The sequence below is a fragment of the Anarrhichthys ocellatus genome, unplaced genomic scaffold, assembly GCF_004355925.1.
Source record: "Anarrhichthys ocellatus isolate YVR2014 unplaced genomic scaffold, GSC_Weel_1.0 scaffold37, whole genome shotgun sequence".
Taxonomy (NCBI): domain Eukaryota; kingdom Metazoa; phylum Chordata; class Actinopteri; order Perciformes; family Anarhichadidae; genus Anarrhichthys; species Anarrhichthys ocellatus.
In genome coordinates, this window is record NW_022280067.1 from 463662 (window position 1) to 475370 (window position 11709).

Sequence of the window (11709 nt, forward strand, 5' to 3'; positions counted from 1 at the left end):
CACATAAATACTTAAATATGTGCAGTCATTTGGATCTTGAACCATAAATTAAGAGTCCAGAGAGAAAGGTAGGGCAGGAAGTGGGCTGTGGTGGTGTGAGCGATCAGTTGTCAGGATCATGACCAGGTAAGAGACCTGGATGTACAAACCTGAGCTAATGAAGAAGATTAGAGGTTGTGTGTGTGTGTGTGTGTGCGTGCTCTTACATGGACGAGGCGTTGGAGCTGGACAGCCGAAGGTCAAGCGCCAGCTTCCCCGACCCCTCCTCCATCTTGGCTCTCATTGGACAGTCGCTCTGCCTGTCGGGAAGGTTCTGGCTCCTCGCTGATCCTTCAGACGAGGTCACAAGATCGACGGCCATGATGACCTCAGAGCTCTGCATCTCCCCACCGCTGCTCTCTCCTTCCTCCTCCTCGTCCTCCTCTTCTTCCTCCTCCTCCCGCTCCTCCTCCCTGTTGTCTTCTTTTTCTCCTCCTCCTCCTTCTTCTTCTCTTTCTTTCTGCTCCTCCTCTTCCTCCTCTTTGATCTCCTCCCAGAAATGAGCGGTTTCGCCCTCGATGATTGGTTGGAGGGTCTGACTTCTTCTCTTACTGGAGGGGGACACCTGGGGGAGAGAGGGGAGATTAATGCGGGAGAAGTGTGTGTGTGTGTGTGTGTGTGTGCACTCGTTTAACATGCAGTAAAGACAGAATGACTTTAACAAGAACAAGTTCTTATTTTAATATATACTCAAATAGTTTGAGTGTTTTTTACAAGTACACTAGCTGAAACGCATGCAGACTGATGTTGTCGACTGAAGAAATTCTAGCTAGTTGTACATTACAATAAAATAACAAGATATAATTGCTAACAGTTGCTAACATAGTGTAACAGATGTAATGATGTGATTATGTGCACGTACTGTGATCGGTGTGATGCTGATTCTGGTGAGCATCTGTTTGACCAGTCTGTAGCGATCGTAGAGAGGCTTCACCACCAGACGCTCCTCTCTGGTCACCTGAGTGAAGGTAGTGAGTGAGAGCAATAAACAGGTTACAACAAGTTTAAATGTGTGTTCCAGCTTCACAGAATGCAGGGTGCTTGGTATCTTACTGGTCGACCATGCAGGCCCTCATAGTGCAGCAGGTTCTTCTGAAGGACCGTCTTCTCACAGGACAACTGCTCCTTGGTCATCTTCTACAGAGACAGACACAACACATCATGTAATAGCGATATATATAAACTCTTTTACATTATTTATGTGATGTCTACGTGTTTAATGCCAACAGTCCAAGTGTGATACAGTATGGGATGACCAAACAAAGTACTTTGTTTTATATCTGACTTTGTGTTTATTTCTGCTCCCTTCATAAAAATGTTTTCTCCAATTTTCACTCATTTATTTCTTATTTTAAAATGAGCTCCTATGTTTGCTGACATGACTAATATTTGCATTTTTTTAATTAGTATTCTATAAAATTTTACTTTTAGATTCCAACATGTCTTATAAACCCAAACATCCCAAAAAGGAAACACGACGAATGTTTTATCTTGTCTTTGAAGCAAGGAATGATTATTATTATTATTATTTCTATTCTCTTAAGCACTTGTCATGTTCATGGATGCAGCGCAAAAATACCGTGTCAATATTTCAATGAATCAAGTGTCTAATCAAGTGGGGTAATTGAAAAGACTTGTGTCCTGATTCAGTACCTTGATGTCATCAGGCCAGCCGTCCTCCTGCTTCTTCCCTTTGACCCTGTGCTGGATCAGCTCCAGTGTTTCCTCCCTGGTGGGGCCCTGGCCCTTCATCTCTCCTGCTGCATCGTGAGCGCCTTGGTCCAGCGTGGAGCCGAAGCTCTTGGGTAAGGTGTTGCTCCGAGGACGAGTCTGGGGGCCGAGCTCGCTCTCTGCGCGGTGTTTGGCATCTGGGGAAGGAGGAAGACCGTGATAAGGGAGGAGGAGGAGGAGGAAGAGGAGGGAAACAAACGGGGAGGAGATAGTGAGGGTAGAGTACGGAGGAAGGAACCAGGAAAAGAACGGGGAGAAAAACACAAATCTTCAGACGGTACATTAAGCATTTTTCACTGGGTGATCAGACATGCAGGAGTCTGACAGACAGCTGCGGTGGTTAAAGTCGGCCAGTCACAGTATGAAGAGAAAGACACACACACACACACACACACACACACACACACACACACACACACACACGGAACAACAACAACACACAAACACCGAGCCCAGTCAAAACCCAAACACAACAAGCTAAAACATTTGCCTCAACATTTGTCTAACAGCATCTGGCTGTAGAAAAAACAAAGACTTTCAAAAGCCTCTGAGTCGGTCTGATGGTTATAGACAGTCGTACTGCTAACGGCTGGATATTATCTCAAGATAAAAAGTCACCTCACTCTGAAAATATCATTTACCAACTTGTCAACTTGTCCTGTGCAAAAGCATAAGAATACAGTGATAGTAAAACTAAACAAACACAGATTTCTTAAATATCAGTCAGCAAATAGTCAAGCAAAAAAACTCTGTTCTCTTCCTCACGTTACTTCCCACTTTTCGTCCCAACATGCAGTTTCAATAGGAAATGCACCAAAACAAAAGAAGCAAGACGCTCTCACAATGCCGCCTCATTGTGACCGTCAGTAGTGTATGCAATGTCTACTTACTGAGGGGTTGGTACTTACTGAGGTGATACGGTCTAGAGCTCAGGCCTGAGTACGGGTGGAGCGGGGGGGTGAGTGTGTGATGGGGGGGTGAGCAGATAGAAGAGGAGGGGGGGGAAGGGGAGGAGGGAGCATGGTGGCGTCTGTATGAATGGAGCAAAGCCTGGTGCCTCAGCGTGCTTCTGGGTAAAAGGTGGTGCTGGCGTCCTGGTTGGCCGATCAGTCAATCAATCAATCAATCGGTCGGTTGGGCGATAGGAGGAGGAGGGAGGAAAGTGGAGAGCGGGTGCTCGCGTTATTGATGTTTTTTCAATTTTGATTTGAAACAGAGAGAGAGAGAGAGAAATGTTTCGGCCACTGCGTTCTCCGACAAGGAGAGCCGTCACCTCAGATAGAGAGGGTGGACGAGTGTCATGGGGTTTGTTCAGTTTGGTGAAACGATGCACAAGAGACTCGTCAAAGTTTGGAAAACTATTTATAAACATCAGATATCTCGTATCTTACACCCTGTGCTTCAAGGAACACCAAGTTTATCAAAAGACAAAAACGTGCAGCCTAAAATCTGATCAAAAAGTAGATGTTTTTTTAAATCGAGGTTCCTAGATATTTGCAAATATTATGTATCTGTTTATGCATAACTTAAGTCTTATCCATCGTTTCACCTCACTGAATTCACTGCAGAGGTAATGAATGTGGGTTCACAAGGACGCATCAGCACACTGGAGGGTGGGAGCCACGCATGTGAGAGCCACGTCAACCGGCATGTGCGTGTCTGCATGTGTTGATGTTAGACCAGCACGCATGCAATGTTGTTACAAAGGTCAGAGGTTAGGAGTGGGGAGGGTCAAGCTGTCCAGCATGGAACAGGATGGCACAGAGACACTCTAACCCCAACACACACACACACACGCACGCACGCACGCACGCACGCACGCACGCACGCACGCACACACACACAAATGCACGTTCACAGGAAATAGAGCTAGTTGTTCTACCTTTAATCTGCCTGCGGATCTTTGTGAGGTCGGTCATCCATTTGAGGACTTTGGGGTTAGCTGCCTTGTCTCCGTGAGAGGGCTGCAGAGAGAAGAGAGAAGAGGAGAGAGAGAGTTAGTGCTTCACTGGAACGTTCAGGACACTGACACACAATTTACAACATACACATGTATATAAAAGAGACTGAGAGGAGTCAGAGGGAGTTAAAGGAGGGAGGAGGAGCAGGAGGATGACGGTCTAAGGACTGAAATGTTGTGAATAGACTGAGTACAAGTGGTTCACATTGTGCAGGATTTGTAAATTAGCTTTTTCGGTTTGCGTCTTAGCACTTCAAAAAAAATAGCAGATTCATATTCCTGCTCAACAATACAACAATCTGTATCTCTGTACCTTATAGTTCCTTTCCTTCTCAAATTGCTCTTCAAACTGCTTAATTTTCTTCTTCAGGTGCTGAAGTTTCTTGGTGAGTTGATGGGTCACTGAATCGCCTCCTCTCATCGACTCTTTGGAGCCAAACGATGCTCGGCGTGGCCTGGAGTGACGGAGGATACATGAATACAATCCTGGGTTTCAAACAGAAACTAGTTCGTAGTGAGTAAGCTGCAACTGGATGTCCGCGCCTCATCGTACCTCTGTGCTTTGGTGGGTGAGGTGGCGTCCGGGTCTTGCTGCAGGAATCGCTGGGCACCGTGCGCTCCGAAGTCGAGAAAGCGTCGCGCCAGGAGGTGAGGATGGGAGCGGGAAGAGGAGGGGGAGGCTTCCTGCCCTCCCTCCCCCACGTCCTCCTCGCCATCCTCCTCCAGCAACAGAGGAGGGAGAGTAACCATGCGGCCGGCCAGCGGGGAGAGCTGAGCCTCGCCGCTCTCGCTGTCGTCCTGCCAGGATTTGAAAGCGGGGACGGGGTCTGGAGAGAGGAGGACAGAAACAAAGAGTCAGAGCACGTTAGCAGACGTCGGAAAAGGAGGGATTAATGTAATATTAACAACACACAAAAGCTGCACGGGAGAATGAAACAACACATTCATTTTCTCCTTCGATGCCCTGCTGAGTCACTCTCTGGTTAACGGTGTCTTGACTGTCAGCGCTATGGGAAAAAAGAGGGGAAGGAGGAGTCAAGGCGATAACAAGACAGAGGTGAGAAAGTGAGTCAGGGGAAGAAGTGTTTTTCAGAGAGGAAAGGTGTCCGGATCAATCCGCCAAGTGACCCTGTCGCAAAGAGGTAAGAGCAAAGAGGAGAGGAAGAAAAGGAGTCCAGCAGCTTTGTTAGGAAAGTGTTTCACATGCGAGGATCTACTTACGATCAGTATCACACAAGCAAATCTAAATATATTATTTATAGTAATAATATATTAATAAATTCTCCAATCCAAGGGTGTTCTGATCAATCTGCCCCCCGATCATTATCGGACAATATTTGTTCCAGGTAGTTTGATTAGTCTTTATAAAGCCCGTCGGATGACTAACCGCTAAAATGGCTTCCCCTGAGTTGTGAGTTGTGTCTCTAAAGCCCATTTTACACAGTCTGTACTCAGACTGTTACGCCGTTATTCCGCCTCGCTTCTTCATAAAAGGTACGAACACGGAATGGGGGAGGGGGGGCATCCGTGCCGCTAAGCCAGCAGCGGAGGTGGCAAAGAGCCGAATCAACGTCTGTGTAAAAAAGGAAGTGCCAGAATGGTGGAGCTACACACACACACACACACACACACACACACACACACACACACACCAGACGCCAACGGCTTTGTTTGGTTCAGTGTAAAAAAAGGAAAGCCGGTGTAATAAGGGGTCTTCTTTACAGCAGCATTGCTGGATCTTTGTATAAAAGGGGCTAATGAGAGAGTGGAATATGTTGCACATACTCATGATACTTTGTCCTATCTGAATGTTAATACAGTGTGAATAGTTAAATAAATAAATAATGTTAAACGATCAAAAGAAGGCTTCAAATAGACCCTGTGATCAGCCCCAAAAAAATCCTGATCGAAGCATCCGTATAAAAAGATCAATGCGAACGGATGAAAGGAAAGCAGGTGGGCTGGTGGATGGGTGGACATTAAACTACTCACCGTGGCCTTCTTTTTGCAGATGCATACATGAGAAGTCTATGTGAGGGAGGTGGAGATGGGAGGGGGGTGACGCTGTTTGGATGGAAGGAGGACAAGAGGGAGGAAGGAGAGAAGAAGAAGAAGAAGGAGAAGAAGAAGATGTAGAAGAAGATGAGACAGCAGAGACGAGGAGCAGTGAGGTCAGTCATTCATAACAACTTCACTCTCCAACTTTCATTCAGTCAATGAAGTGTAACTTTAGTAATACTCCATATTTAACAGAATTGTAGATGACAATTCACAAAGTATTCTTTTAACAAATTGAGCGAATTTGGTGAAATCGTAAAGACAATAACATTAATGTATATAACTGACTTTTAATCTTAAATAATTAATCAATATGGCAGAATAACAGCATTTTGCCCACTTGGAGAAATCATTTTTTGAACCATATTGGGACTTCTCACTTTTAACAGGTTTTTCTTTGGATTCGGTGTTTGGTAGATCCATAAATAAATAAATCACAATAAAGTAGAGAACCATGGGAAGGGTCTGCTTTACTGTGTAACTTGTACTTCTGTAATCCACTGACTGGACGCTGTATCGCCTACCTTCCCATTGGCTGTCGGGGAAGAGTTGGAGGTGGGGGTTGTGGCCAGACTTTGCTTGGCTTGGCGGCGGGCGGTTCCTGTTGGTCTTGCTGGTGTTGGCGTTCTGATCACAGCGGCATGAGTCCGAATCCTGGAGGGAAGAGAGAGGGAATAAAGAAACAAATTAGGGAATGAAGGAAAAAATTAAAAGATTCAAGATGAAGGTACAAAAGTAGAGAGAAATTAATTAAAAGTGAACAAAAGGAAGGACAGATACTGTAACATAGACTTGAAGTAATATCATCATAAAATCAACACAGAAATCATTTTAGTGCCAGCACACACACATTCCCACTTATTGCTACTTACACAGCTTATGGTGTCAGTCTGAGTCTGCTCCATGTTGTCACAGGGTTGATTGTCCTGCCTGGAATAATTAGAGACAGGAAACATGAGATCAACTTTAAAAAATAACTATGACCAAAAAAAAGTGATATTTTCCCAAATTGTCATTTTAGAAAATATCTAAAACAATATGTTCAGATATCTGAGTGGTTGTTTATTGCTGTGTAAATAAATCCAGAGCCTGACCAGTCTCCAAGTGCAAACACCGAGTGTTTACAACAAGCCAAGTCACCTCATAGACGTTGGAAATCTTTGGCTTTGAGCAAAATCCAAACCATTTGTGAACGCACTCTCGGCAGAACAATTTAATGATGATGAATTTGGAGATCCCAAAGTACTTTAGTCATAATCCTTCAACCCGATTTGGAGTCAGCTGAGGAGGAGTCAAAGCTTCAACTGTTGGAGAATCTCACATTTGTTACAGCTAAAATCAATACTGTGTCGATCGATTGTTTTATCCTGCTCAGTAACTTTTACCCTTTTCCCTCTGAATAGATGTGAAACAGCATTTAATCATCGACTAAGTTTTACAATTTAATGCCACGTGACACACCAATCACAGTACATTAAGTGTGCTTGTTAACAATCAGAAGCTGGAGGCGTGATACAGTGTGACGTGTCAAACTACAAGAGAGTACAAGTTATGTGTTATGTGTGAGAGAGAGAGACAGAGATAGTAAAGGTCTGTTTCAGTGTAAAAACGAGCTTCAGCTGAGACAGCATGTCCAGGTGATTTGTAAATGTGAGGTTTCAAGTGATCAGAGCAATGCCACATCCCTGCACGTGTTAAAGAATTACATTCCTCTCTGGGAGAGAAGGAAGTCCTCTCCTCACGAGGCACCAAGCTACCTGTGCAGTGACTCACACATCTATCTACCCTGTCCAGATGAAGCCTCACATGTTCCTCGATCTCCTGAAATACTGGCCATGATGCTTCGATCTCACTCTGATAACTTTGGTTGTATATTCTTGATATAAGGTGAAACTTAACTCAACGTTTTGAAAGCAAACCCAGCTCACCTGGCAGTGTTGATGTTGTTCTCAGCGTCTCCGACGGCCTCTGCATCCAGGTCCATCCCCGAGCTCTCCTCCAGGGCGGCGCCAGAGTCAAATGAATCCTGGGGGAAAGCAGCAGCAAGAATTCACCATTAATTTGACAGTTTTTAATGAATGGAAGTTAGAAACTTAAGAGCAGAGCAAGAGACATGAAAAGGCAAGAATAGGAATCTGACACAAACAAGTGCCTTCTCATAAAGTTAACACCATATTCAACACCACAAGGAAACAATGAGGTCATTCTTTACATACATTTATATGAGTTAATGATTTATCCGACTTATCTCTCTTACCCTTTAAAGTCAAAGCGAAACTTTCATTGTGGTCATCATAACTAATGCTACAGCTTGATTTAGGGCTCTAAACATGCACACCAAAGCGTTTGTGTTGAGTCCGTCAGAAAATCAAAGCTGCGGTGGCTCGTAAATGAGTTGTAGTGAAGAGCAGGATGATGACTCAATGAGTAAATGTGACCTGCTGCACAAAATGCACATGTTACATTAGTATTACAACTGTTATGTAAAGAGAGTAAATGGTGGGTGTGTTTCTTTGTAGTTTGGCCCACAGGTGTTGCTGTCATTCTTTGCTTCTTCTATTTAAAGATGTAGATTATTGTTCAAAGAGGTGACAGGTTTCTCATTAGTCCCGGGACACATCTCCCTCTGTCTGCCATGTTCTCCGCTCCTCATCTCTCTCCTGCCGTCTGGACACTAAAATGGTTCTTGGACCACTGAGGCTTTAAAGGGGGGGTTCAAGGAGGGGTGGGGATACTAGCATTGAGGAAGTACCAAACATTTTTTCCTAGTGGCAAATATTAGAAACACTTGGATGGATTACGGAGTTAAGGTGGCACAATTAAGACACGTTTCCCTGTATGTGTTCAATACAAGTTGTGCCACTGGGATTTGAAAACGTGATCCTAATTTTGTTCATACTTTTTTCATCAAAAAGTGAAAGAAATGTGGAGCCGACCTACTATGAATCCCTGGCATACAGAGGGTATGATGTTCCCCCTGTGACTGTAAGTTTTAACAAAACACTGCCTCCGTGACTCAGCGTGTTCATTAATCTGTGCGTGCATTTGAATAACAGGTCTGTTCCAGCTATTGTAACCATCAGGACAGAACAAAGATGGACTGTGCTGATAAAATCAAACATTCAGCCTTGGGACGGACCGACAGACGGGAGACAGGAAGGAGGTTAGCTATGGGAAATATGCTGCCAGCCCACACAGCAACTGGTTGGGCTCTGTGTGTGTTGTTTCTGAACGTCTATTGAGGGAAATTTCCACTGTGTGTGTGTGTGTGTGATGATTCTGTGCTCTTTCTCGAATGTGTGTGTGTGTTATTTATGTCTATTCGGCTCAAACACACAGTGTGCGTTTGATCATGTGCAGGTGTTTATGTGCAGTATGAATTTGACGGTTCGTGTGTGTTTTTCTGTGTCTCCGACAAACCTGTGTGTCTTTCTGGCTTTGTTGTATGCACTGCTCGGTCTGTGTGAGCGGGGTCTCCCCTTCTGTGTCGCAGGGGCTGTCCTCGGGGTCAGTTTGTTGCGCCTCGTCTCCATCACAACCCTGGTCTTCAGGCTCACTGGGACTCACTCTGGAGAAGAAAAAAAAAATCAAAAAGGTCATAAATAAGATGAACTGAGAACACTGCCACTGTGCCTTTATGGTGGTGGTGCTGCGTGCCAACCTATTTCGGCATGCAGTGTGAAATGCTGCGACATGTTGTTTTGTCTTAGAGGTGACTGACCAGTGAACAGATGCTCCCCTAAACATGTAGAGTTTGCTAATTGACATAACAGCTGTCAACATGTTTACCGGTAACCTGAGCCATCTATCTGGCTCCGTGCCTTCGTACATAATGTTCACTATTTCAAATATGGTTCTATGGACCACCGAGGAAGCTGTGTAACGCATGTTCCTACCAGCAGGTGCTCGGAGGGCAAAAAGTAGAGCACAACATGTTTTGCTGTACAGAGCTTCAGTGTGAAAATGTTCTGAAACGAATAAATAAACGTGTATTTATGCTTGTGCTTGTACTGTATAGGTGTGAATGTTAATGCGTGTGTCTGGACTCTCACCCTTGGCTGTCGTAGTTGGTGTCGATGGAGGTTTTCAGCTCAAAGAAGTGCTGCTCCACTGCGGCCCTGATGGTTCGCTGGATTATCCTGGAAAAACACAAAAAAAAAACACATGGACGTCATTCATCAGGATTTATATTCACACGTTATTACTGTGCGTGATGATGCATTGAGTTTCACTTCGAAATGACATTTTCCTCCCATGTGCTGCATCGTAGCCTCTGTTCAAACAAACAGGCAGGCTGTCAGGTTAGCAGTTAGTTACTAATTAATTGCAGTCTGAGTTTAAAACCGTGTTAAATATTGAGTAACAATGCTCTCCACTGGAGTGAGTTTAGCTCAGCTGTAATGAGTGTAAACTGTAACAGTGATAATGTCTACATAAGATGAAAGCCAAAGGTTTACATGAGTTTACACAACTGCTTTGGATAAGATCCCGTGACCACGTTTTCTCTGTTTATTCAGCAGTGGCAGCCAATAAAAATGTCCTCTTAAATACACATAAATTAACATCTCCCTGCATGTATCAGAGTGGTTGATCAGTTTAGTATGTATTTACTAACTGCTATGACCTCAAGGAGAGCAATAATGCTGCATGTTGTCTTCAACCTGTGGTGGATCTGATATATTTACTGAATCCAGTGAGTCGGTGCATTGTTTACTCATTTAATTAAGGCCTATATCTTCAGACTAAGGTTTAGCAGTAACCAGTAATGATGCACAGTTCAAATCTTGGAACCATGTGTGAGCCTCCTCACAGAATCCTACCCGTCATCATCAGCCTCTTTTAACGAAAGACCTCTGCTGATCAGTTGACGACGGGGACTTTAAACGACTGACTGATGTGTTTATCTCCATGCAAAAATAACAGGAGTGTTTGTTACATTTTCTAAAAGGTGAATAATGAATCTAACTTTGTGAGAGCCTAATAATCCCTGAGATGGTTTCTTTTCCATTCTGGGCTATTTAACATGTCCTTATTAAGTAAAAAACCCTGGTGCAGTTATGAAAGGATTAATAATGCTTAAACTATAAACCAGAGAGGACATTACGGCCTATAAAAGGTAACAACTAGCAGTCACGCTCTGACCTCCACCACCGTGACATGTGACAGTTGATCCACAGGCTCTACTGAGATTCTATTTAACTCAACCACATGTGTGTGTGATCATAAAGTATCCCTCCCTTGTTTACTCTGGCTTCTTGCACGCTGTTAGCTTTGTTTTCTCTGCCAGCTCAGACAGCAGCAGAGGTTGAAGACCTTAACTGGGAAAACGCCCAGCTCTCCTCACACTCCTCCACACCACCTGCTGCTCCTGATGTATCAACCGCCATCACTACATCTAGTTTTATTGATGTTGTTTTCTATTCTTTACATCTAAATGATCTAACATCTGTACTCTTTGTTCAAATCAAGGTAATGTCATACTGTGTGTGCGTGTGGTGTATTCAACATATTTACACCAACAAAGTTACACGGTTTTAAATGGAAGACTTGGAGGTGGAACATAACTGTGTTTGGGCTTTAAGTCCATGTCCATTTATGGTAAAACTCATAAAAGGTGTTGGGCTGAGGTCAGATAAATGTGTGTGTGTGTGTGTGTGTGTGTGTGTGTGTGTGTGTGTGTGGGAGTTGAGGATATATCAGCCAGAAACTGCTCACAAACTGTGCACTCATTTCTCTGGACTACAAGCCCACTTTTGCCTTCAACAGCAACTCAAACTCTAAATATTAACCAACACACACAAAACAGCTACTTCCACATACAAACATAGGAGCGGTAAAAGATGATGTGCTTGCAGTCTTTCCCTTTCTCTCTCTCACACACACACACACACACACACACACACACACACACACACACACAC

General features: G+C 44.1%; 1 protein-coding gene across 5 annotated transcripts in view; it reads right to left on the reverse strand.

Moving 5' to 3' along the window:
- The window catches only part of fam13b (family with sequence similarity 13 member B), a 63573-nt gene that overhangs the window by 5122 nt on the left and 46742 nt on the right, over window positions 1-11709 (reverse strand). For 4 of the 5 annotated variants that reach the window (XM_031867004.1, XM_031867006.1, XM_031867005.1 and 1 more), the window contains 13 exons: window positions 9841-9927; window positions 9209-9356; window positions 7717-7814; window positions 6661-6718; window positions 6313-6442; window positions 4284-4557; window positions 4044-4185; window positions 3653-3734; window positions 2679-2864; window positions 1693-1907; window positions 1093-1176; window positions 902-997; window positions 207-604 (listed from right to left, as the gene is read on the reverse strand). In XM_031867004.1, the coding sequence (XP_031722864.1) occupies window positions 207-604; window positions 902-997; window positions 1093-1176; window positions 1693-1907; window positions 2679-2864; window positions 3653-3734; window positions 4044-4185; window positions 4284-4557; window positions 6313-6442; window positions 6661-6718; window positions 7717-7814; window positions 9209-9356; window positions 9841-9927 (1998 nt within the window). The remainder of the gene's footprint in view (window positions 1-206; window positions 605-901; window positions 998-1092; window positions 1177-1692; window positions 1908-2678; window positions 2865-3652; window positions 3735-4043; window positions 4186-4283; window positions 4558-6312; window positions 6443-6660; window positions 6719-7716; window positions 7815-9208; window positions 9357-9840; window positions 9928-11709) is intronic. The other variant, XM_031867007.1, reaches the window with a different exon arrangement.